At 43.9% G+C, this 27,142-nt stretch overlaps 1 protein-coding gene across 4 annotated transcripts; it reads left to right on the top strand.

Annotated features, from left to right (window-relative positions):
* The first annotated feature begins 1,604 nt into the window (after positions 1-1,604).
* On the top strand, positions 1,605-26,847 carry LOC127638948 (GAS2-like protein 3). 4 transcript variants are annotated; one of them, XM_052120727.1, is made up of 9 exons: positions 1,605-1,753; positions 10,275-10,330; positions 15,480-15,657; positions 15,789-15,901; positions 15,986-16,124; positions 17,765-17,828; positions 20,276-20,411; positions 22,926-23,033; positions 23,286-26,847. In XM_052120727.1, exons 2-9 carry the CDS (start codon positions 10,304-10,306, stop codon positions 24,315-24,317), a joined length of 1,797 nt encoding a protein of 598 aa, XP_051976687.1. In that variant the 5' UTR covers positions 1,605-1,753; positions 10,275-10,303; the 3' UTR covers positions 24,318-26,847. The 4 variants fall into 4 exon arrangements, with proteins under 4 accessions (XP_051976687.1, XP_051976690.1, XP_051976689.1 ...); XM_052120729.1 differs by lacking the exon at positions 1,605-1,753 and adding an exon at positions 7,496-9,040; XM_052120728.1 differs by lacking the exon at positions 1,605-1,753 and adding an exon at positions 7,498-8,963.
* The last annotated feature ends 295 nt before the right edge of the window (positions 26,848-27,142 follow it).

Below are 27,142 nucleotides of genomic sequence, written 5' to 3' on the forward strand. Positions count from 1 at the left end.
GACTCCCCTGCTCTTACTTGAGCCAGCACTAAAGAAAACATGTCCACCCCATAAGTTCCCAATTTTTTCAGCTTCCTGCTTGGAAAAATGCGTTCCTTGAAGAAGCACTATATCATATTTCTTACGCTTAAGAAAATAAATAACTTTCCTTTTTTATAGGGTGCCTCAAACCATTCACATTCCACGTGGAGAGAGACAATCCACCCACATTAACACTCGACAACAAATTACGTGTCAAAAATAAAACCACAAAAATCACATTCCAACATTAGAGAAAAAATCACAAACCTCCCCCTGAACCAAACAAACAGAAAAAAGAAAAAACCCTGTGCACGACAGCACCAAACAACCATCCATTCCTCTAAACCAAGTCCAAGTACGCCTACAAGAGCCCCCGCGACAACTTTGCCGTCAAACTGAAAAAAGCGTTCAGTTTCCTCGGAAGTTCAAGTGAATGTTCAGTGAGTCAGGCCCACTAGGCTGCAACATATGTATCACCAAATGGATTACTCACACGATTGTCTTTATAAAGGACGTTGCTTGCTGTGGACATGTAAATATTTTGTGTCCATCCTTAGTATCTCATCTCAGTTTGGCCGGAAACATCAGTGCAAAAGCGACCTTTCGTTGATGTAAGAGTCTCTTGCATGTCTTGAATTGATCATGTTTCTCTCTTGTCGAATTTGCAAAGGAATTCCAACAATTCAAACATTGTTTCATCGATTACAATTCTCCAAATCCTCCAGTTTTTCCCAAATGCATTCCAAATCTACTTTGGTTGCTAGGGGGTTAGCAGTCCCTCTCCGATGACTCCAGATAATCAATTAATTTCTCAACATCCGCAACTCGATCGATGTATTACAGCATGATCCTCCAAGTCTGTAATTCTTTGACATATTGTCTTCCCAAAACAATTAATGATCAGGGAGTATCGAATCTCACCGGTTTGTGACACAGATATTATTAAAACAAGCAAAGTGCGCAGAGCTCGCCGTTCACACGTCCCACCCTCGTATTGCGCCCAAGAGACCAATGAAACTGTTCTTTTAATCCTTTCAAATAAATCACATAAAATCAAATAAATTATTCATGAACTGGCCAAAAAATTTAAGGGTGCGGCGTTAAATTAGAAAACATATATTTTAATGTTATATGTTAAATTTAGATTTTAAATTCACTATTGATTTCTATAGAATTGCTCTATAGTTTATACAGTATTTAACACAATTACATCAGAAGTAACTGTAATTAAATTACTGAAAAATGAAGTCATCCCTTACTTTACTTTTTAACCAATGAAAAAGTAATTTAATTACATTAATTAATTACACTGTTAAAAACACCACCCCAACAACATTTAAAGTGGAGATGTCCTCCAAAATATTTTTGTAATAATTTGCCTTTTTGGTAAATGTTGACAGAATATGATTTCCACACTGAAAAAATTCCTGGCTTTCATTTTTCAGTTACGTGACGTGTAGCGCGTTGATGGAGAGACCGCCCATCTGCTTTCTTGTCCCCGCCCCCTTCCCCACTGAGTCTTTAGATCTGCGCTCTGATTGGCTGTTTCAACAAACATTCCACAGACGAGATGAGGAAAGGCAGCAGAGCAGCACGAGCCCCAATTGATGCGCGTCCCCGCACCTCCGCGCGCACGCCTCTACAGCTGCGGAGCGAAACGTGGATCAAACTCATCCGAGTGAAGAGAGACTGTTTACAGACTCACAACTGAAACAAACACACATTAACGCTGGTAAGTTTAAGCATTCTTGCTTTTTCAAACCCAAACACCCGTATGTAGTCGGCTGAGTGTGAGATAAAAAAAAAAACCATTAAAAAAACATTAAAAAAAAAGTTAAGTTGTTCATTATGACGTATATTATGATGCTCAGCTGAGCTTGTGACGTTCTCAGTTTAGATTGTCTTCTGCACATATGTCCAGCACCAGAGTAATGGAAGGGATGCAAGTGCAGGTGTTTCCTGCTGTGAATTGCAGCCATAAAGATTTCAGCATGTCCTTGGCAGGGAATTGTGTTTATCAAGACTTCGGCACTCTGAAGTGTTGTTAACAGAATGAACACAGCAATAAACTATTTCTGGAAACTGAATTCTTATTTATATGGGGATTTCAATGGCCCAACGATATCTAAAGAACAGGATGGCCGGTATATTGCCAACATGACGCCATTTAATAATGCAAACAAAATTGGGCTTGTGTTATTTGTACTCAAAAGTTACAAAAATGGAAAACAGAAATGGCTTTTTATCCATTTACATCCCCGTCGTTCATTTCAAACGGCCAAATATTGGCTGAGCTAATCGGTCTTGACGATATATCGGTATATCGCTAGTTGAGACATTTCATCATGAATAATTTACATTTAGCCTTTTTATTTTTTTGGCACTCACTATAAACGCAGGTTACATAGAAGCATTTTTATCCACCAAATTTGATAATTTTAAATGGCCAAATATCGGCTGAGCTAATCGGGATTGACGATATATCGGTCTGTCGCTAGTTGGGACATTTCATGATGAATAATTTACATGTACACTTTTTTTATTTATTTAAAATAAAAAATTCAATTTTTTTGTTACTCACTATAAACGCAGGTTACATAGTAGCATTTTTATCCATCGAATTCGAGAATTTTAAACGTCCAAATATCGTCTGATTTAATCTGTCTGGTCGATATATCGGTCTGTTGCTAGTTGGGATGTTTCATTATGAATAATTTACATTCATAGCTATTTATAATTTTTGGATCTGGCTGATAGGGCAGGTAAAATGGTAGCACCGTATCCACCAAATTCGTTAATTTCAAACAGCCAAATATCGGCTGAGCTAATCGGTCTTGACGACATATCGGTCTGTCGCTAGTTGAGACATTTCATCATAAATAATTTACATGTACACTTTTGTAATTTTTTTGGGAACTCAACATAAACGCAGGTTACATGGTAGCATTTTTATCCATCGAATTCGATAATTTTAAACGTCCAAATATCAGCTGTACATATCTGTCTGGTCGATATATCGGTCTGTCGCTAGTTGGGACATTTCATGATGAATAATTTACATTTATAGCTATTTATAATTTTTGGAACATGGTACGGCTGAGCTAATCGGTCTTGACGATATATCGGTCTGTCGCTAGCTGAGACATTTCATCATTAGTAATTTACATGTACACTTTTTTAATGTAATTTTTGTATTTTTTTGGAGCTCACCGAAAAGGCAGGTTACATTGTAGCCTTTTATCCACCAAATTCATTAATTACAAATGGCCAAATATCGGCTGATTTAATCGGTCTGGTCGATATATCGGTATGTCGCTAGTTGGGAGATTTCATCATGAATAATTTGCATTTATAGCTGTTTATAATTTTTGGATCAGGCCGAAAGGGCAGGTAATGTGGTAGCACCGTATCCACCAAATTCGATCATTTCAAATGACCAAATATGCGCTGATCTATTTGGCCTGATGATATATCGGTCTGTCGCTAGTTGGGACATTTCATGATGAATAATTTACATGTACACTTTTTTTATTTATTTAAAATAAAAAATTCAATTTTTTTGTTACTCACTATAAACGCAGGTTACATAGTAGCATTTTTATCCATCGAATTCGAGAATTTTAAACGTCCAAATATCGTCTGATTTAATCTGTCTGGTCGATATATCGGTCTGTTGCTAGTTGGGATGTTTCATTATGAATAATTTACATTCATAGCTATTTATAATTTTTGGATCTGGCTGATAGGGCAGGTAAAATGGTAGCACCGTATCCACCAAATTCGTTAATTTCAAACAGCCAAATATCGGCTGAGCTAATCGGTCTTGACGACATATCGGTCTGTCGCTAGTTGAGACATTTCATCATAAATAATTTACATGTACACTTTTGTAATTTTTTTGGGAACTCAACATAAACGCAGGTTACATGGTAGCATTTTTATCCATCGAATTCGATCATTTCAAATGACCAAATATGCGCTGATCTATTTGGCCTGATGATATATCGGTCTGTCGCTAGTTGAGACATTTCATCATGAATAACTTACATTTACAGTTTAACATTTAGCTGACACTTTAATCCAAAACAACTTCCAAATGATGAATATTATAGCACAAGTGATTCCTCATAAGGAGTAGTAATGGACTGATATTTTGGCAGATAGTTGGAAATTTCAACAGTTTCAAAATCTACCCAAAGTCTTGTCAGGGGACGACCATCCACTCAACCAATTAATGTTGAGTAAACATTGTGTGAATCAAGTGTTGATTGCTGCAGTTTTATGATTTGCATCATTATATTCTATCATATGTACCACAGTTCTTAAGGCACTTGGCCATCCTGTCATAGGGATATCATTTTGGGAAATTTGTGTTGAAATTAACCATTGAATAACCCATATCACCCACTATAATGGGGAAAACATAACATGTTGCTGCAATATAAAGTTCTGCTATGACAGAGATGTGGGTAGTTGTTGTATTTATGTTTATGTGAACACAGGCACATGTAAGCTGCCCCTAAAATGCCCCAATTTCCTGTGACTTTAAATGGACCATCTGCCTGCTGCATGGCACCAGGGCTCTTGAGCTGGAGAGTAAAGGGGGGAATCCTGAAATGAATGAATGGTGGGATTAAATCCCCATGATCTCTGGTGCACATGCTGCTCATTGTTATGAATCTACTGTTAGTTTATTAATGACACAACTGTGGGGGTGCACCAGACCCTCTGAGCTTTTAGGGGGTTTGTTGTTGAGTGCTGGTTTATGGTTGGTATCTTAGGCCTGTAGCATGCCTTTGCATCACCATGGCAATGGTTTCTGTTTACATTTCGCCATGACAACTTGGGCTGCAACTAGTGATTATTTTGATTATCGATTCATCTTCGATTATTTCTTTGATTTAATCGGATAAAAAAAAATATTTTCTGTATTTTATTGAAAGGTACTTTTTAATTTATTATTAATTTCAGGACATGTGCAAAACAGTTCCTTTCCTTAACTTGTAAAACTTAAATCGTATTGTTCATTAAAGAGTCAAATTATTCATCAGGGATGGAGGGGGACAAATAATCAGGCCAGAAGAGGGCAATGGTGACACCAGAATATAAATATGAATAATTCTGCCCAGGGCGTGCTGAGTGACTCCAGGTCAGGTCTCCTAAGCAACCAATTGGCCCGGTTGCTAGCGAGGGGAGAGTCACATGGGGTAACTAAATTGGCCCGGTTGCTAGGGAGGGGAGAGTCACATGGGGTAACCAAATTGGCCCAGTTGCTAGGGAGGTTAGAGTCACATGGGGTAACCAAATTGGCCCGGTTGCTAGGGAGGGTAGAGTCACATGGGGTAACCAAATTGGCCCGGTTGTTAGGGAGGGTAAAGTCACATGGGGTAACCAAATTGGCCCGGTTGCTAGTGAGGGTAGAGTCACATGTGGTAACCTCCTCGTGGTCACTATAATGTGGTTCTCGCTCTCGGTGGGGCGTGTGGTGAGTTGTGCGTTGATGTCACGGAGAATAGCGTGAAGCCTCCACATGTGATACGTCTCCGCGGTAACGTGCTCATGACAGTCACGTGATAAGATGCGCGGATTGAGCGGTCTCAGACGCGGAGGCAACTGAGATTCGTCCTCCGCCACCCGGATTGAGACGAGTCACTACGCCACCACGAGGACTTCGCGTTGTATTTGAACGCACCAGAAGAAAATTTTCCCCTTGCATTGCTCGCGCAAGTTTGACCGCTGGATTATAAATGTATTTAAGCATTCGTCCAAGTAACGTGAACCCGCAAGTAGGAGGGGCTTCTGCAACTTGGTTCATAGTAAAGTTCAACCAATAGCTGGAATCAAGTAGCATATTTTCCGCATATTTTCAGAACTTACCAGGTAGTCCAACTTCCTCGCTCACTTTCCTCCAGCCATGTGTTTATTCGTCCGGTCTTTGTACATGTATGACGTTGTGTCGTACAACTCCGGGTGTCCACACACCACTACAACAGTTATTATCTTCAGTTTTCCAGATTTCTTCTGCTACTACGTCAGTACGTCAGTGACATCCGGACAATCTCAATGCTGACTGGCTTTCGCGACAACGCGTCATGCGGATTTTTCGCTCAAGTTTAAAATGTTTTACTTGCGAATATGCGAATGAAGGTAATGAAGCGATGTCGCGCTATTCGTGCCTCCCGGCATGAATTTGCATCTACTCACATCTTTGCATTGACTTTGTATGTAATCGGGCTGTGCGAAACGCTCACGTCGTGTTGTATGTGAACGTACCAATAGAGTGCATTGGGAATTGGGCACGCGAAGTTGGCGAGAAAAAGGGAGCCCCCCCACACACACACACCCACACCCCTCCCCCAGGGTTCACCTGCTCTTCTTTGTCTTGGTAAGGCTAATTTCATAGCTATCATTTCATGTATCCTAAATGCACACAAATTATATTTATAATATTTTCTCTCTTTTTTTGGCGTAATTGAGCAAAAGTGTGTGTGTGAGTGTGAGTGTGTGTGTCACTGATCCTGGGCTGGTGGCAGGTGTGTAAGAGGGGCTTTACTCCAGGATTTGGGGGAGGGTCTTCTAACCCGCAGTTTATCGGACAGTCATTCTGTATGTTGATGGGTCAGCCCACTAATGAAAGCAACTGGCAGGCCAATTAAGATCACAAACAAAAACACAAAGGTACGGGGAGGGGCTTTGATTGATGGGGGGTGTTTTTGGGACCCATGTGTGAGCCACTGGTGCACACACAAACACACACACTTAGACATGCATGTGCCACGTGCCGGCTAACAACTAGAGTGAAGCGCAGCCGTCCAACGGGGTACGTGATCCTCTTACGTGATTATGAGATGACCTGAGGAGCCATGTGGACACCCGCACCCCCCATGTCTTTGTGTCGGTGCATTTAATTAAAGCGACAAATCGGGTGTATCTCACACAGACGTTCATTATAGTGGGATTACAATGTTTGAATGCTTTGCGTTGTGTCTGGCTTCCTCCCATTCTCGTTTTTGCAATGCAAGTCGTTGTCTTTACTGTCTTGTTGTGTGTCTTCAGGACGCGGTGTAATTGCTGAGAGGTTACTCCTCTTTTTATACATCTGTGATTTGGGCTCAAATTAGTTAATCTTATAGGACAGTAGTTCAAACGAACATTTAAAGGATTAAGCATTAAAACGGTCATGATTTACTCATGCTTATGTTGTTCCAAGCCGTATCCCCGGTCCTCCGCATCTGAGACCACCAATCTACGCATCTTATCGCGTAGCTATTAAAGCGCGTGGAGACATAGCGCGTGAGGAGGCTTCCGGCTATTCTCCGCGGCATCCACGCAGAACTCACCACATGCCCCACCGAGAGCAAGAACCACATTATAGCAACCACGAGGAGGTTACCCCATGTGACTCTACCCTCCCTATCAACCGGGCCAATTTGGTTGCTAAGGAGACCTGGCTGGAGTCACTTGGCACGCCCTGGATTCAAACTAGCGAACTCCAGGTGTGCTAGTCGGCGTATATACTCGCTGAGATACCCAGACCCCCCTTTGTGCTCGTCTTCTAACGACTTGAGACTTGGGATTTTTTTAAGGGAGCGAATGTTTTGGTGCACCGTAACGATTTTGCGATTTGAGACCGCTCTTAAAATGACCAACTCCCCAAACAGTGCCCTGACTACTGAACTAGGGAGCTGATTGAGACGCACTCTTAAAGTGCAGCATGACTGAGGAGGGAGGAGAATTTATAGTAAAAAAGTGCTTGAATATTGAATATGTTTATCACCCACAATTATCATAGCGCTTCAGAAGACATGGATTAAACCACTGGAGTCGTATGGATTACTTTTATGCTGCCTTTATGTGCTTTTTGGAACTTCACCATTCACTTGCACTGTATGGGATGGCATGAGGGTGAATTAATGATGAGAGAATTTTCATTTTTGGGTGTACTGTCTCTTTAATTGTTATTATATTGAATTGAGATTATATTGAATGGTGAACCTCATATCGTATATCGAACCCTGACAACTCTATCGTCCCAACCCTAGTGATTAATTTCACGATTTGAGAATGAAACTATAATGTTGTACACATAATGGCTCTCTCAGCACCCCCTTGCTGTGCCCTGGGGGTCCCTGGACCCCAGTTTGAAAACCTGTTCTATTACTTTAACATCGTTAGTGGATAGAAACGCACTCATAAATGCACAGATCAGTTACGAGTGCGTCGCGGCACTCGGGCAGAGCGTCCGTTAGTGACCGGCTCTTTCCACTGGCCATTATGTTCAGCGGGTGTGTGCCGACAGAGGAATGTGGCCCTTGAGACACGGAGCCGCGCTGCCACCCACTTCATAACCCTCAGACATCAATTCAGGGTTTTGTGTGTCTCTGTTGCATGACATTTTGTGGGTTGGAAGTGCACAGAAGACTGGCTTGATTTGAGCACTTTTCATTGTGTCCCCACATGCTGTTCTTCTAGTAATTATCTCTCTCTCTATCACTCTCTCTATCTCTCTCGCTCGCCGTGGTATTGTCAGTTGTGTTTATTCTCTAATGCCCTTTTGAAAATATGTGGTTTCTTTTTTTTTTTTTATGGTGCAACGGAGGAGATTGTGGTGTGGTTCTTGAGTGAGCAAACCTTGGACTGTGTGTGTGTGTGTGTGTGTGTGTGTGTGTGTGTGTGTGTGTGTGTGTGTGTGTGTGTGTGTGTGTGTGTGTGTGTGTGTGTGTGTGTGTGTGTGTGTGTGTGTGTGTGTGTGTGTGTGTGTGTGTGTGTGTGTGTGAGGGGGTTGTAACAATAGAGCCATTGTAAATGCTTGGCTGGGATTGGATGGGGGTTTGCGGAGCGGCTTCATTAGTCAATCTCTCTGTTCCCTTCTCTGTCATATGTTCTGTCAACGAGCAGCGAGTGGGTCTGCAGAAGTGTGTGTTGGGATTTACTGTGTTCAGGTGTGTGTTGTGGTGGACTCTGATTTGAACGTCTAGTGGCACCTGGACTTGTGTGTGTGTGTGAGTGAGTGTCTCAGGTGAGTTTGTCACTGGTTATATGAAGATGACTGAGATGTTCGAGATTTAGGAAACCGATTCCATGTGAGTGTGTGTGTGTGTGTGTGTGAGTCTGACTGTGTGTGTGTGCGCGCACATATGTTTATGCTACGTTAAGGATAGTTAAACCTGAGAGCACCGACATTGTTGGGTCCGGACAGCGGCCCCCAAATTGTAAATGGTTTCTTAAACATACTAGACAATGTTTTTTTTTTTGAAAATGCAAAAAGGTTTTTTGAGGTTTGGGGATAGAAATGATCATGAGATCTGTATCTATGGAGAGTCTCACAATGATTTAAAAGGTGTGTGTGTGTGTGTGTGTGTGTGTGTGTGTGTGAGTGTCTCTTATTGCTCTTTTAAAGTGGCGTTCTTGGAGAGTGTGTGTTTTGTGTGTGTGTGTGTGTGTGTTTGAGAAAGAAGACATTTCGTTTTGTTTCCTCAGCTGTGCTTATGTTTACTGAACTCTCTCTCTCTCTCTCTGTGTGGTTTATTTGCATGAAAAAACTACATTTGTATTGCCCAAGAGTTTGAAGGATATGATAAATTGCACAAGAACAATAGTGCTAAAGAACAAGTCATTTTAAATCATTTTGCACGTACTTGTCAGTCCTTCTGTGGGACAAACAACTTTAAACCTTTTTTTTTTAAAGGAATATTCCGGGCTCAACACAAGTTCAATCGACCGCATTTGTTGCATGATGTTGATTACCACGAAAATTAATTTCAACTCGCCTTGTTTTCTTTAAAAAGGACTTTACAACGTCATTGCTATAATCCCACAGAAATGATAAATTAAACCACTTTAAAGCTCTAAAAGCCTTATCCACAAGGTTTGATAGAAGTATTAATGTAAGTGCTTTTATATAATTATAAGCTTCATATTTCTGTCTTTTTTTTTAAACACTGCAAATATTGACCCCATTGACTTACATTGTAAGTGTCTCACTGGAACATTGATGTTTGCTGCTTTTTTATTTAAAAAAAAAAACATTTTTGTGCTTAACAAATGCTGTCAGTTGAGCTTAACGTGTGTGTGTGTGTGTGTGTGTGTGTGTGTGTGTGTGTGTGTGTGTGTGTGTGTGTGTGTGTGTGTGTGTGTGTGTGTGTGTGTGTGTGTGTGTGTGTGTGTGTGTGTGTGTGTGTGTGTGTGTGTGTGTGTGTGCTGAGCCTGTGGATATTTGCTGAGCTGCCGTGTTTTATCTGTCCGTCTCTCAGGATGTGGAGGTGAATCTTCCTTGACATTAATGATGGCGCTTCAGGCCGGTCTGCAGGTATGCAATAACTTTTACTTTCTTATTAGTTTAGTTTTTATGTGCTTCAGGCCTTAAAGGGCACCTATTACACCCCTTTTCACAAGATGTAATTTAAATATTTGGTGTCCCCAGAATGTGTCTGTGAAGTTTCAGCTCAAAATAGCCCACAGATCATTTATTATACCATGTTGAAAATGGCAATGTTTGGGTGGGAATATAAACAAGCCGTTTTTGTGTGTGTCTCTTTAAATGCAAATGAGCTGGTGCTCCCCGCCCCCGTATCCAGAATAGGGCGGAGTTTTGACATCTCCGCTTCGGATAACGACACATCATAAGCGCTGATGAGGGAGAGACTCCGTCAGAAGTAACAAGTTTGAGAATGAAGCAGAAAGTTTCCGAATGGTTATTTGATACATTTATTTATTTGTTGTGGAGTTTTTTCAGCAGTTTTGCAAAAATGGATGAGCAACACACACACACGCAAATACTGTTACAACGTTCACTATGCTATAACGAAACAACACACGCAAACAGACATGTCCGTCAACAGTCGTGGGCGGGGCTTGTACAAAGTGATGTCACAGCGGTTGTGTTCGAAACCACTGTAACGGTTTAATTAGTTTGCTACCCAATTCCAAGCCTAATATTTGTTCACCTGACCCTGGACTACTCCAGAGGGACGTAGCTGTCAGTTTGTGTTCTGTAAATCTATTTTGTGGTCTTCGTTTGTGTTTATTCCACACAGATTATCACATAACCCGCTGTAGGCTCGTTTTAATCCGTTTACAATGAATAGTGCCATACAAACCCCTTCAAGGAAAAGCTCCACAAGACAGTCAACCAATGGAGTGATGGTTAATCATGTGTGTGCATCTGTTATTATATCTGTCATGTGTGAACTCTCTGCATTATGTAATGCCAAATGTTGTTTGTTCAATCAGTCGTTTGTTTGCACGTGTGAGTCAACACACCAGACAGACAAACTAGCTAACGCACCACAGCTGTCCTATTTGATATATTTAGAGGGGTGTTTCCCAGTGGTGGACAGTAGCGAAGTAAATGTAATTCGTTACTGTACTTAAGTAGCTTTTTTGCGTATCTGTACTTTACTGAAGTATTTAAATTTGGGGAGACTTTTACTTTAACTCCACTACATTTCAAAGTCAAATATCTTACTTTTTACTCTACTACATTTTCAAAATCAGTCGTTCCTTTTTATTTATGAGTGGATAAAAATGTAACTGGTCAAACGAGCCACCAATCACAGTACAGCTCGCGCTTTGTTTTGAACTTGCCTTGGCGGCATCTACTAAGCGCGAACCAGGGGTGCGTTTCCCAAAAGCATCGTTAGCCCACTATGGTCGCAAGTTCCGTCGTTATCATCATAGTTCAACGAGTCGGTGTTTCCCGAAACCATCATTCCAACGAACATTCGCAAACAGCATCGCAGAGTTGTGTGGTTGGAACGACAGCTCTCGACCTGTGGTTAGAAGCAGAGTTTCTTGTTATTATAACATGTGGGCTTAATACATTATTATCTTGAGCCAAATAAGCAAGATGACATTCAGTAAAATCAGTATCTTTTATTTAGAAGATATACAAATGTCCTTTATGTCTTTTAGTTTGTCAATAGATTTAAAGCACCGTTTTTGAAGAGTGCGCATGTGTGAACGTGCTCTAGTGCGTAAGATCGAGCCTATGATTGAATCTGGAAATAAAGCAAATAACTGAGAAAAATATGAGATAGTCCTCAGATGACATGTCCGTAATTTATAGCAAAACATCTAGCATTAATTCGATCGCAAACAGATTCATTAAAAGTAGTTTTTACTCCACCACATGTGTGACATCATTAACCAACGTGGTTGAACAACCAATTTGCGACAATACGGTTTCGGAAACAGTCGTGACTAGCAAGTTGATTTCTTCAACAGTGCATCGTACTACGGTAGTGGAGCAGCAAGTTACGTCGTTGTACGGGAAACGCACCCCAGAGCCGTTAAATATGAGAGTTTGCGAACATAGACGGTTGCGACAGTGATCTCGCCGCCAGCGTCACGTGATTCGTGTAGCTCTCAATAGTGCCAAACAAATTGCGTTGCCAATGATTTTAAGCGGGGCAGAGAGCAGCAGCTATTATTGCAGCAATTATCGGTAAATATTGACGCATAATGTACATTGCTTATTATGTTGACACTAAAATGACTTGCTTATAATAGCATTGTTTTTCTGGGGAGTAGCAGAAACACTGCATTAATACGCTTTTGTGTTTAATTTTGGAGGAAATTGGCTGCTCCCATAACATAGAATATATATATATATATTCTATGTGTGTCTGTGCATGTGTGTGTATATATATATATGTGTGTGCGTGTGTGTGTGTGTGTGTGTGTGTATATATATATATATATATATATTCTATGTATGTGTGTGCTGTGTGTGTGTGTGTGTGTGTGTGTGTGTGTGTGTGTATATATATATATATATATATATATATATATATATATATATATTTAATGCGTTGTGCAGGTTTAGGTGAATGTATCATAACATTAGGATGTTAATAATTATGACCATAGACACTCGAGAAAAATATATACAGTAAATACTGTAAATGTATTATACCTTATGGGAACAGTCCCCTTCCCTCCAAAATTAAACACACAAAAAATGTATTCAATTCAAATATAATATATATATATACATCTGACTAATTAATGTCATATTATTAATAGATTGGTGTGCCAAGAGTGACATTAGTCTTCATGTAGACTGAGTTAAGCAAGAGTCTTGTGACAAATTATAATAGGACATTATGGCCATAAAAAATCATAGTACTTGGATACTTAAGTACATTTGAAGGCAAATACTTTTGTGCTTTTACTCAAGTGAATGTTTAAAGGCAGCACTTCTACTTTTACTTGAGTAATATTTTACCTTGAGTATCTTTACTTTAACTGAAGTACATGGTATGTGTACTTCGTCCACCACTGGTGTTTCCTGTTAGTGCGCGAGTGCCTGACCTATCCAAGAGAAAAGACTGGAAGTAGTGTAAGTGAAACTTAAACAGAGTTAGCTGTAATCTTGTATGGAATGGTAATCTTTGATTTATTACACAAGATGAATAGAACTCCCCCATATATGTACACACACATACACACATACACACTTTCCTGTTTAATTAGTCAAGCTTTGTGCAGCAGCAGATGAAATGCTCCATATGTGTTGTTAGAAGAGGCCTAAGGCTGTCTCTCTCTCTCCTGGGAATCTGATGCATGTGTGGGAACAGCAGTGTTCATGTGTATAAGGTAGCAGAGGGGTTATGGGAATTCACTTGGAGTGGCCTTGCTTGTTTGTTAAAACAGAGCTTATAGTTTATACAGTCATAGTGTGCATGCAGCAAACACGTCCGTATGGTTAATAACGGTCTCTGTGCTTGGGGGGTAAACCAGTTGCAGTGTTGTCAGATCTTGCAAGAGAAACAAGCCCAAAATAAAGGACTTGCCTTCCCCAAAATAAGCCATTTAAAAATGTTTCCCATGTGGAGGAATTATCAGCAGAGAAATCATAACGATGACGGTCAAAATAAAATAATCCCTTTTCAATAAATGTATTTATTTAAAAATATATGCCCAAAAAAATAAATCTGGCCATCTAAAATCGATTAATAGCCGAAATCTCTCTCTCCTGCATGCACACGCGCACGCACGCACGCGCACACACACACTGTGTAGGCGCGTTTGGACTAAATGGCAAATTATGGAGGCAGTATTATTATTATTACTTTTAAACGTTGGTGGACCCACAGAAAGTACAGTTTCCAACCTTGACTTTATAATTCTGTATTTTATTTTCTCCCCAATTTGTAATGCGCTCTTAAGTCCTCATGGTGGCGTAGTGACACTCCGTTGCCTCCGCGTCTGAGACTGTCAATCCGTGCATCGTATCACGTGGCTTGTTGAGCGTGTTTCCTCCCCGCGGCATCCACGTACAACTCTCCACACACCCCACTGAGAGCGAGAACCACGGTACAGTGACCACGAGGAGGTTACCCCATGTGACTCTACCCTCCCTAGCAACCGGGCCAATTTGGTTGCTAAGGAGACCTGGCTGGAGTCACTCAGCCCGCCCTGGATTCAAACTCATGTCTCCAGGTGTGATAGTCAGCATCAATACTCGCTGAGATACCCAGACCCTCCCTAGCAACCGGGCCAATTTGGTTGCTAAGGAGACCTGGCTGGAGTCACTCGGCACGCCCTGGATTCAAACTCACGACTCCAGGTGTGATAGTCAGCGTCAATACTCGCTGAGATACCCAGACCCTCCCTAGCAACCGGGTCAATTTGGTTGCTAAGGAGACCTGGCTGGAGTCACTCGGCACGCCCTGGATTGAAACTCACGACTCCAGGTGTGATGGTCACCATCAATACTCACCAAGATACCCAGATCCCTATAATACTGTACTAACCATTGAACAGCTAATGTTCGCCTAATGTTGGCAATGCAATTCTCCAAGGCAGGAATTAGTAAAAAAAAATTATCAAACCACCTTTGGTTGTCTTAAATGACTGATTTATTGTACCGCGTTTGAAGAGCCCATCTCTATACTTGGCCTAGACACATTGGACAACAAACTCCACGCGGAGTAAGTGATTGGTTAGTATTTAACCTCTAGAGGGCGCCATTTATATTGTTGAACCAAGGAGTTCAGACTGTACCTGCAGCGCCGACCACGGAGAAATAACTATCAAGAGTTTTTTTTTCGATAACCGATAGTTAAAAACGGTGTAAATATTCTTGGAAAATTTCTCTAGAAGAACGACTGTTCAGTAGTAGGTAAATTTGCACCAGCTCACTAATAATCTTAACTTAACTGGCTGAATGGAAAGTAGGTGGAGCTTCAGGCCACACCTACCAATGACGTGGACCAATGGCAGTAAGAAGATATTTGGCATTAAGTATGAAGTTTTCCTGAAAGTTCGCACTGAAAAACACCAGATTTTTGCCAGACGTCACACACATTCGTTCTTCGATTTCATATGAAGTACGCCAGCGCCGAATCTCATTTTGCAGTTTGAATAAAGAAAAACGCTTTAGTTACTCAATTCTGCCAACTGTGAGCTGACTGGTGCTCATGTTTCTTTCACTCGCTCTCTCTGTCTCTCAGGCTTGGTTTGGTGAGAAGTTTGAAACCCCGTTACAGAGTCCTCGCTGCCCGCGGGCTCCACGGCCCGGTCCGGGTCTGGCTGATGTCTTCCAGTACGACCAGTGGTTGGCGATGCGGCACGAGGCCACACTGCTGCCCATGCAGGAGGACCTCGCCATCTGGCTCAGTGGGATGCTGGGTAAATCTGCTCTCAGATAAGTTGTCCTGACTCTTTGTTGAGAGAAAACGTTGATGACGGACTCTCAGGGCTAAATCACTTTTCCTTGCATTAGTATAAACAAGTTCTTTGATGCATGTGTGTGTGAACAGGAGAGGAAGTCCGAGTCGAACGCTTCATGGAGGAGCTGGATAACGGTGTCCGACTTTGTCGTCTGGTTGGAATTCTGCAGAGCAAAATCCAGCAGGACTCCGACCAAACGCCGGTGAGTAAGAGACGTCGTGTGAAACTTTGCGTGACAATGGCACTCGTATCGCTAGTGTTAACTGTGCGTCTGTTTTGTCAACAGCTGTCCTCAAAGAAGATTCGGTTCAAGAGAAACGCCTCCCCTGGATCGTTTTTCGCTCGTGACAACACAGCAAATTTTCTGTCCTGGTGTCGGCAAATAGGAGTGGACGAGACGTATCTGTTTGAGTCTGAGGGTTTGGGTAAGTCTCAAAGCATCTCCCAAGCTGGGAGACTTGGTATTTTGGGCTTGTTTACAGTTAAAAGTCCTGCGTTATGGACCAAATAAAGAAAAATAAAAAATTGTTTTTAGGATTATTATTGGGATTTTTGTGGCAAAATCTGGGATATAATTAATTTGTATATGTATATATTCCCAATGCGCTCCAAGTCCTCGTGGTGGTGTAGTGACTCGCCTCAATCCGGGTGACTGAGGACGAATCTCAGTTGCCTCCACATCTGAGACCGTCAATCCGCGCATCTTATCACGTGACTTGTTGAGTGAGTTAGCACATGTGGAGGCTTCCACGGCATCCACGCACAACTCGCCACACGCCCCACTGAGAACCACGTTATAGTGATCACGAGGAGGTTACCCCATGTGACTCTACCCTCCCTAGCAACCGGGCCAATTTGTTTGCTAAGGAGACCTGGCTGGAGTCACTCGGCACACCCTGGATTCGAACTAGCGACTCCAGGTGTGATAGTCAGCGTCAATACTCGCTAAGCGACCCAGATCCCAGCCCAGTGCAAACCTCTTTTAAAATAATACAGACACTGGCTTTACCAACCCAAGGAGGTGCGCTAAGGAAGATTGCTAAAATACTGGACAAAAGGCGTCCCGTATGGGATGTCGTTATTTCATAAAAATTACGGGACGTACCGGCAAAAACGGGACAGTTGTCAACCCTAGCAACAATAAACATTGCACATGTCGCCACCTCACATTTTTTTTTTTTAAGCCATTTTCTGCGAAGAATGTGTTCATTTTTTAATTTGAAACATGAAAAACATCCATTGCTAAACGTTTGCATCGTTGCTATGACAACTAATGAGAATGTGCTAGCTAAAGCGACCGCAGTTAAATTTTAACAAAGCCTTTGTTAACTCTATCTGTGCCTGTCATAGTTAGGAAAGACTATAAAAATGCCTTAGTTTTTCAGTTTATGATTCAGCCTTGTCAGTCCTTCTCTGTAGTCTCTTACTGCAGGACTTTAATCATGTTGGCTAAATTAATGCATTTAAACAGAGCCCATTGTCCTCCCGCCTGTCCTCTGTGGTCCTGCTGTAGCAGTTTCTCTTTGAGCCGTTTAAAAGGCCGTAATCGTTTCAGCGGATCTTTGGCTCTGAGCTGTGCCGTGTACGTCAGCTAAGCTGAGGGCCCTGGATGTCCCCGTCCCTCCTGAAATCCCTGGTCGTAATGAGTGTGTGCACGATCTGGGGAGTTAGTCATTAACCTGATGGCGCCGGGACTCTTTGTGTCATGAGTGACACCGATTGTATCTTATCTGGACAAGCATCTCTCAGACAGACACTTATAATATTAGTCAAGGGTTTCTACATCAAAAACGTCATTTAGTTTATCATACCACCCCCTTTCTGACCCTTTACATTTATAAACGGGCTGCTTTTGCTACTGTACCTTTAAGACTTCATGTACCTCTGTTATGATTGGCTGATGTTGCCCAATATTTTTTGGTGGTGTGATTTATTTTTATTTTTAAGTTACAGTATGTTTTCATAATACATCAAACGGTTACATTTAAAGGAAAATAAGATATTTGATGAACTAATTAAATCTGTACAGTGTAACCATAGCAACTGCTTTCATCTCCCCCTTCAGTCCTGCATAAAAACCCTCGGCAGGTGTGTTTGTGTCTGCTGGAGATCGGACACATCGTCTCCAGGTAAGTGATCCTGCTCTTCTGACCGGTGTCTGGTTGTGGTTTGGGGTCAGGGGTCAGGGGCTGCTGCTTCAGGGGCTTAGGAATTAGGTTGGGGGCAGGTGCGAGAGTTACAGATTAGTGAATGGAGATCTATACTGTGAAACAGGTCAGTTCTAGATCATCTCTAATAACACATGGCAAAGTGCCTGTATGTTGTTCTTGTGAATTACCGCCCATATGAAAAATATAGGGTTCTGGCAAACTTGCTGTGAATTTACCAGTCATTATTTGTACATACAGGCCCTATATCAAGAGTGCTAGTGCTAAGCTCGATGATTTGGAATTCCCAATGTGCTTTTAAGTCTTCATGGTGGTGTAGTGAATCGCCTCAATCAGGGTGGCGGAGGACGAATCCCAGCTGCCTCCGTGTCTGAGACCGTCAATCCGTGCATCTTATCACGTGGCTTGTTGAGCGTGTTGCCACGGAAACATAGCGTTTGTGGAGACTTGCCATGCATCGCGGCATCCACGCTCAACTCGCCACGTGCCCCACCGAGAACGAACCATATTAAAGTGACCACGAGGAGGTTACCCCATGGGACTCTAACCTCCCTAGCAACCGGCCAATTTGCTTGCTTAGGAGACCTGACTTGAGTCACTCAGCACACACTGGATTCAAACTAGCGAACTCTAGCAGTGGTAGCCAGCGTGTTTACCACTGAGCTACCCAGGCCTCCAAGCACTATGCTTTAAGTCACAAGCTCAAAGTCGATGGGCATGGCCATGAAGTTTTGTGCACCCATGCGCTGAGTCTAGGCGCAAGTGGGTTTGGCGAAATTTTGCAGGCACAGCACTAATGGGCTGGGTCAAGTGCTGTTTAATTCTGAGGTTCTTCTCCCGTTATTGCTCCATCTGCGTCCTATTATATAGTCCATTCCCTCAAACACCAGCAATATAAACAAAGACAGCACATTCATGAGAAGTTGGTTGTGTAAATGGACTGCATGCAATGAATTAGAAGTAGAAAAATTTGACAGTGACGTTACCAGTCAGGTCTCCTAAGCAACCAAATTAGCCTGGTTACTAGGAGGGTAGAGTCACATGGGGGTAACCAAAATGGCCCGGTTGCTAGGGAGGGTAGAGTCATATGGGGTAAATTTATTGGCCTGGTTGCTAGGGAGGGTAGAGTCACATGGGGTAACCTAATTGGCCCGTTTGCTAGGGAGGGTAGAGTCACATGGGGTAACCTAATTGGCCCGGTTGCTAGGGAGGGTAGAGTCACATGGGGTAACCAAATTGGCCCGGATGCTAGGGAGGGTAGAGTCACATGGGGTAACCAAATAGGCCCGGTTGCTAGGGAGGGTAGATTGGCCTGGTTGCTAGGGAGGGTAGAGTCACATGGGGTAACCAAATCGGCCTGGTTGCTTGGGAGGTTAGAGTCACATGGGGTAACCAAATTGGCCTGGTTGCTAGGAAGGATAGATTGGCCCGGTTGCTAGGGAGGGTAGAGTCACATGGGGTAACCAAATCGGCCCAGTTGCTAGGGAGGGTAGAGTCACAATGGGTAACCAAATTGGCCCGGTTGCTAGGGAGGGTAGATTGGCACGGTTGCTAGGGAGGGTAGAGTCACAAGGGGTAACCAAATTGGCCGGTTGTAGGGAGGGTAGAGTCACATGGGGTAACCAAATCGGCCGGTTGCTAGGGAGGGTAGATTGGCACGGTTGCTAGGGAGGTTAGAGTCACATGGGGTAACCAAATTGGCCCGGTTGCTAGGGAGGGTAGAGTCACATGGGGTAACCAAATTGGCCCGGTTGCTAGGGAGGTTAGTCACATGGGGTAACCAAATTGGCCTGGTTGCTAGGAAGGATAGATTGGCCCGGTTGCTAGGGAGGGTAGAGTCACATGGTATAACCAAATTGGCCCGGTTGCTAGGGAGGGTAGAGTCACAAGGGGTAACCAAATTGGCCCGGTTGCTAGGGAGGGTAGAGTCACAAGGGGTAACCAAATTGGCCGGTTGTAGGGAGGGTAGAGTCACACGGGGTAACCAAATCGGCCCGGTTGCTAGGGAGGGTAGATTGGCCCAGTTGCTAGGGAGGGTAGAGTCACATGGGGTAACCAAATCGGGCCGGTTGCTAGGGAGGGTAGATTGGCCCAGTTGCTAGGGAGGGTAGAGTCACATGGGGTAACCAAATCGGGCCGGTTGCTAGGGAGGGTAGAGTCACATGGGGTAACCAAATCAGCCCGGTTGCTAGGGAGGGTAGAGTCACATGGGGTAACCAAATCGGGCCGGTTGCTAGGGAGGGTAGAGTCACATGGGGTAACATCCTCATGGTCGTGTGGTGAGTTGTGTGTGGATCATGGAGAGTAGCATGAGCCTCCACATGCTGTGTGTCTCCGTTGTCATGCACAAGATGCATGGATTGACTCAGAAGCGGAGGCTTTGTTTGTCTACAATTGTTTTTGTTTAGGTACGGGGTGGAGCCTCCGGTTTTGGTTCAACTGGAGAAGGAAATTGAACTGGAAGAAAGTCTAATGATGACTGATGACTCCGCTCCAGGCAAAACATTCTCTGTGTGCTGTCAGCACGGTGCCCTGTACCACACGGTGAGTATCACGCACACATACACGTTAACCCAGTGTGAAACTTTACACCACACTGAAATGTACTTAACTTGACCTCCTATTTCCAATGTTACACAAACTGGAAGTGCAATCAACCATAATTAGCCAGAAATTACAAAAATGTATAATGCCAAAACATTCATATTTCTTTTAATAGAAAATTAACCAAACAATAACCATATTTATTTCCAAGATAATTAACAGCAGCAAGAGGAAACATTTGAACACCAGATTGAAACTCCTATTTATAAACAATAAAAGAACATGTATTGATATTTCAGTTTAATATTAAAGAGAGAAGAGATACCCAGAGGAACGACGATGAGCCTTATGAAGAACAATCTGTCCGTCACGTTATTTAACCAATCAGATCAGAGTAAACCAGTCAATTTGATTGGTTACAAGAAGCAGGTAGACCCGCCTTGAGAAAGTCGTGCCAAAAGTGTGAGCGCAATAAAAGCGAAGACGAAACATTTTATATCAGATCATTTCTGGAAGTCGTTTACACTTGCGAAAGATTATTTTTAAACATAGACTCTTTCTATGCTGTAAATCCACTTTGCCATTCAGGACATCCTTATGGTGCGTTCACATACAACGCGACGCGAGCGTTTTGCGCGGCGTGATTGCATACAATGTCAATGCTAAGACGCTAATGGAGCGAATGGCGCGACCTGAACACGCAAAATCGCTTCATTCGCGCGAGTTTACATTTTTCAACTCGAGCGAAAAATCCGCATGACGCGTTGTTGCGAAAGCCTATCAGCATTGAGATTGTCCGGATGTCACTGACGTACTGACGTAGTAGCAGAAGACGACAGAATTGTTGTAGCAGTGTGTGGGCACCCGGAGTTGTACGACACAATGTCATACATGTACAGAGACCGGACGAATAAAGACATCGCTTGGAGGAAAGTGAGCAAGGAAGTTGGACTACCTGATAAGTTCTGAAAATATGCAGGTCTACTTAATTCCAGCTATTGGTTCTAATTTACTATGAACCAAGTCCTAGAAGCCCCGCCTCCTGTCCTTTCCCGGAAGAGAAGCGGGAATACTCGCGGGTTGCGTTACTCGCGAGAATGCGAGTTTAAATGCACATTTATAATCCAGCGGTCAAAGTTTCTTCGCGTTGTAGGTGAACGCACCATAACGTTGCGTTTGGCCATATTTAGACAACACACAATGCCAAAAGTGTAAGCGTGAAAAAAAAGAACACATTTATTTAATGCAAATATTAAGTTACAGATTCACAACACGATTTACACTTATGCAAAGCATTAAAATACTTTCCATCTATTTTTCTGATGCTTGCGAAACATTCTATGCACATCCTTCCATCCATCTTCAACCGCTTATCCGAAGTCGGGTCGCGGGGGCGGCAGCTCCAGCAGGGGGCCCCAAACTTCCCTATCCCGAGCCGCATTAACCAGCTCTGACTGGGGGACCCCGAGGCGTTCCCAGGCCAGTGTGGAGATGTAATCTCTCCACCTAATCCTGGGTCTTCCCCGAGGCCTCCTCCCAGCTGGATGTGCCTGAAACACCTCCCTAGGGAGGCGCCCAGGGGGCATCCTTACCAGATGCCCAAACCACCTCAACTGACTCCTTTCGACGCAAAGGAGCAGCGGCTCTACTCCGAGCTCCTCACAGATGACTGAGCTCCTCATCCTATCTCTAAGGGAGAAGCCCGCCACCCTTCTGAGGAAGCCCATTTCGGCCGCTTGTACTCGCGAACCTAGTTCTTTCAGTCATGACCCAGCCTTCATGACCATAGGTGAGGGTAGGAACGAAAATTGACCGGTAAATCGAGAGCTTTGCCTTCCGGCTCAGCTCTCTTTTTGTGACAACGGTGCGATAGAGCGAGTGCAATACCGCCCCCGCTGCCCCGATTCTCCGGCCAACCTCCCGCTCCATTGTCCCCTCACTCATGAACAAGACCCCGAGGTACTTGACCTCCTTCCCTACCTGGAGTACAAACTCCATCGGTTTCCTGCTGAGAACCATGGCCTCAGATTTACATTTTTAATTCTACACTTGCAAATTTATTGACCCAAATTGTATTATGCACATGCAAAAACATTTTGGGCAATAAATCATGACTCATTCTGCAATTCAAATCCATTCTAGGCTTAATTATCTCCATGAATCTGTAATTTAAAGTTCAATATCTTTCCATTTTGACCCAGTTATTGTTTGTTGAGTGAATAAACAGCAGCTGTTGCTAACTGAGAGGCTTCACGTGGTGAACATTTCTGCCCTAAATGCTAGAAACCACAACAAACTTACTGCATCTCTGCCAAATAAACAGCGGGACACTGCTGTCTCTTAAGTCCTGGGTCTGAAGGCCTGATGGGATCAGAGCAGGACCTAACGTTGACGCACCATCTGTAACCTAGGAGTTATTTTTCCTTCATTAAAAACAGTTTGCAGAAGGATTTTTCTCTCGCACTCTTTACGCTTCCAGCTATGTTAAACTCTAACTTTTTGATGTGTTTGTAGGATCGTGGTGACCAGGACGACTCTCCCTGTAACTGCTCGCAGAGGTTTTCCATTGAGTATTTGTCTGAGGGTCGCTACAGACTGGGAGACAAGATCCTGTTCATCAGGGTGAGAGCAGCTTTACCACAGACACAACAGAGGGTGGAAATAAAGGAATGGTTCACCCAAAAACTATTTATCATAATTTATTCGTTCATGTTGCTCCAAACCTGTGTAACCTTCTAGTGGAATGTAAAATAACTAGGGCTGTCGCTGTAACTTTTATACCTTTTGTAACTGGTAGGAGAGGGTGTGCGTGTGCACATGTTTTGATAAATAATATAAGATATAATTAATAAAACGCAGTGTTTACTTTCTCAGATGCTCCATGGAAAGCACGTGATGGTGCGTGTTGGTGGCGGTTGGGACACTCTGAAAGGGTTTCTGCTGAAATACGACCCTGACCGCGTGCTGCAGTTTACCACTCTAGAGCAGAAGATTTTAGCCTATCAGAAAGGCCCATCCAGCCCAGGCCCCGCCCTCATCACACAGACCACCCAGCTGCCCACGATGGACCCCATTGCCGCCGTTAACCTCCTCCCAGAGTCGTCCTCTTCCTCCTCCACCACCTCTTTGTCCAAACCCAACACGCCCGCTTCGGGCCCCAGCACACCCCGCGGCTACTTCCAGTCACCTGCTTCCACACCCTCCCTGCCCCGGAAAACTAAAGCACCCAAAAAGACCCTTCAAATGCCCATTGCCTCCCCCAAAACCACCCCACTTTCCTCACCTGTCCCAAAAAGAAGCCCCTTGACCCAGCCAGGCATGAGCGGAGTAACTCCGAAGGCCCCCGTCCCCTCCAAATCCAAACAACGGCCGCGTGGATCGCCCAATCAGCCCCGCAGTCCGGTCTGTCCCGAACCCACCTGCAAACTACCCAAACCTTCAGCCTCGCCCTGTGCCCAGCTTCCCCAAAGATCTTCGCAGCGCGACGACCGCCCGCCTCCCGGGCCTGCACGCTCATGGACCGCACAGCGATGCCCCCTGTCCCCTGCCTCCAGCTTACACTTAGAGTCCAGGAAGGCCTGCCCTGTTTCCCCTCGTTTGGCAGGAATAGCGAGGGCTCCGCAGAACAACCCGAAACAGACGATAGTTTCCCCAAGAGCGTCCATCCCTCTCACGAAAACCTATAAGAGTAAACCTGTCGAGCAGAGCAGAGGTTGCGCAGCACAAACTGTTGCGCCCATCAGTGCTAAACCGGCTCCTCTGAGGAAACCTCTGGCCAGCAGTAACCCGCTCAAAGACAGTCCCACAACAACCAGACCAGCACCTAACGGCGCCACACGGACTAAACCTAGCAAACGCGAAGAGCCCTACTTTGAGATGAACAATAAGAGGAGGCTAAAGAACTGAGAATGCTGGGAAATGTAGTCTAGTGGCGGATTTTTTTTTAACTGCAACAGCAGCTCTGAGTGTCATTGTGTATACTTCGGCTTTCCGCGTGCCAGAACGACTCTCGTAGCGCAAGTGATTCAGTACAGTACGTGCGGGCTGTCCGCGCGGAGCCTATTTGTCTACATGCGTGGACAGTCCGCGTCTTTTTGCCCATTTTTGGCAACTGTCGTTAACCACATGTAAAGAGTTTTGCAAAGCAGTCGTAGTGCGCAAATTATATTTTGAAAGGCTGAGCGGTCTAGCGTGTGCAAGACGGAACGGCACGTGGAAAGTGTACGTTAGCATTAATCAGGGAGGGTGCCATAGTTGCGATATGGATAAAAACGAGGCTGTAAAAGTATAGTCCGTTTGATTTTGTGGTGTTGATCCAAGTCAACAAAACATAAAAAACCTGTCTATCAGTTACAGCAGGGCTCTTCAACTACTTTATTGCGGGGACCAGATTATCCATATGAAAAGTTGGCGGGCGCCAGATTTTTTCCGTATTCATCTTAGCTATCACTTTCATCGCAAGTAACATGCAAAATAATACTGTGCATTTATTCATATTAAAATAGTCACCTTTTTTTAAGGTATGGCCATTTTAAGGGTGGCGGAGGACAAGTCTCTGTTGCCTTCGCTTCTGAGACCATCAATCCGCGCACTCGTTGACTCGTTGTGCATGACACCGCGGAGACTCCCAGCATGTGGAGGCACATGCTACTCTCCACGATTCACACGCAACTCGCCACACGCCCCATTGAGAGCGAGAACCACTAATCGCGACCACGAGGAGGTTACCCCATGTGACTCAACCCACCCTAGCAACCGGGCCAATTTGGTTAGCCCATGTGACTCTACCCTCCCTAGCAACCGGGCCAATTCGGTTGCTAAGGAGACCTGGCTGGAGACACTCAGCACGTCCTGGATTCAAACTCACGACTCCAGGTGTGATAGTCCACGTCAATACTCGCTAAGCTACGAAGGCCCTTTTATATAACTAAGCAATTTTATATAAATGCATTTGATTTGAAAAAGACGCTATCAAATGCTCACCTACATGGTGCGATCCATGTTTAGCAAAGCAGTGTAACTATCGCCAGCCTCCGGTTCGCACAACCGATGACGGCTGAATGCTGTTGCACATGCCAGTGAGAGTTGTTAACTCACCGCTGATTGCTTAGGGTCGTGTCTACAAACGAGTTGTGCGCACTGCGCAATCTGGTATATAGACAATTTGATCATAAATCAGTTGGAGGGCCAGACAAACATGATTGGCAGGCCGGATTGACTAGCCCTGATTTACAGCCTCTATTTCATTCACGTCAAATTAAACATGCCGTCTACCCTGACTGAGATCCATTAACTATTCCGTTTCCTTCCTTAATTATACTCAGGCTTTTATTTGTGCCATACTAAAATCATCAGGATATGCCTCAGATTCCTTCTACCAGGAATGAACATACTGTATGCATCGTAAACAGTTTCATTTCTTCTTTAGCTACTGTAATTATTATTGTAGCTAAGGCATTAGAAAGACGTTTTTATATTTAGGTATAGTAGTTTAAAATCACGTCTTCCTTCTGAGCTCACAAGAAAACCTTGATAATGTGGTTCAGGTCATGCAGTAAGTGTGTGTGTTGGTTTAATGTTTGTCTTTATATATATGATGATGATGATCATGATGATGATGGAGCAGATCACGTGCATAGGTCTGCTGTTCTGTTTAGTATTCATATTTACACCTGAGAGCACTGAATTACATAAGAAACATGTGCAGATCCATACAATTCTTGCTCTCGTTGTTTTAGTTCTTATGTTATGCCCCATAATACTTAGAGGCACGTCTCTATGGCAACCAAATAGGGATCCTGAGAGTCCTTCCTGATCTATTTTAGTGGTGTAGCCAAGGGTGGGTCTGGGCCACCCAGAATATTAGAGATGATTTTTTTATTTTCCCCATTCCCTTGCCTTTTTCTCCCAATTTGGAACGCCCAATTCCCAATGTGCTTTTAAGTCCTCGTGGTCATGTAGTGACTCGACTCAATCCGGGTGACGGAGGACGAATCTCTGTTGCCTCCACGTCCAAGCCCGTCAATCCGCATCTTATCACGTGGCTTGTTGAGCGCGTTACCGTGGAGACGTAGTGCGTGTGGAGGCTTCATGCTATTCTCTGCGGCATCCACGCACAACACGCCCCACCAAGAGCGAGAACCACGTTATAGCGACCACGAGGAGGTTACCCCATGTGATTCTACCCTCCTTAGCAACCAGGCCAATTTGGTTGCTAAGGAGACCTGGCTGGAGTCACTCAGCATGCCCTGGATTCAAACTAGCAACTCCAGGGTTGGTAGCCAGCGTCTTTACAATTGAGCTACCCAGGACACCAGATATATAATTTTTGGACTTCAAATATATATTTTAAAAATCGTTAAAAATGCATAAATTTGTGGGCGTGGGTATCTCAGCGAGTAAAGACGCTGGCTACCAACCCTGGAGTTGCTAGTTTGAATCCAGGGCATGCTGAGTGACTCCAGCCAGGTCTCCTTAGCAACCAAATTGGCCCGGTTGCTACGGAGGGTAGCGTCACATGGGGTAACCTCCTCGTGGTTGCTATAACGTGGTTCTCTCTCTCGGTGGGGCGTGTGGCGAGTCGTGCGTGGATGCCGCGGAGAATAGCGTGAAGCCTCCACACACGCTACGTCTCCACGGTAACGTGCTCAACAAGCCACGTGATAAGATGCGCGGATTGACGGTCTCAGATGTGGAGGCAACTGAGATTCGTCCTCCGCCACCCGGATTGA

Source organism: Xyrauchen texanus, chromosome 47 (assembly GCF_025860055.1).
Source record: "Xyrauchen texanus isolate HMW12.3.18 chromosome 47, RBS_HiC_50CHRs, whole genome shotgun sequence".
NCBI classification, from domain to species: Eukaryota; Metazoa; Chordata; class Actinopteri; order Cypriniformes; family Catostomidae; genus Xyrauchen; species Xyrauchen texanus.

Excerpts from the sequence above, each read along its gene's own strand:
- LOC127638948 (XM_052120727.1), top strand. The coding sequence starts at position 10,304 with ATGATGGCGCTTCAGGCCGGTCTGCAG. Across the intron at positions 15,658-15,788 it reads CTGGCTCAGTGGGATGCTGG|GAGAGGAAGTCCGAGTCGAA; the intron begins GTAAATCTGCTC and ends GTGTGTGAACAG. Across the intron at positions 16,125-17,764 it reads GTTTGAGTCTGAGGGTTTGG|TCCTGCATAAAAACCCTCGG; the intron begins GTAAGTCTCAAA and ends CTCCCCCTTCAG.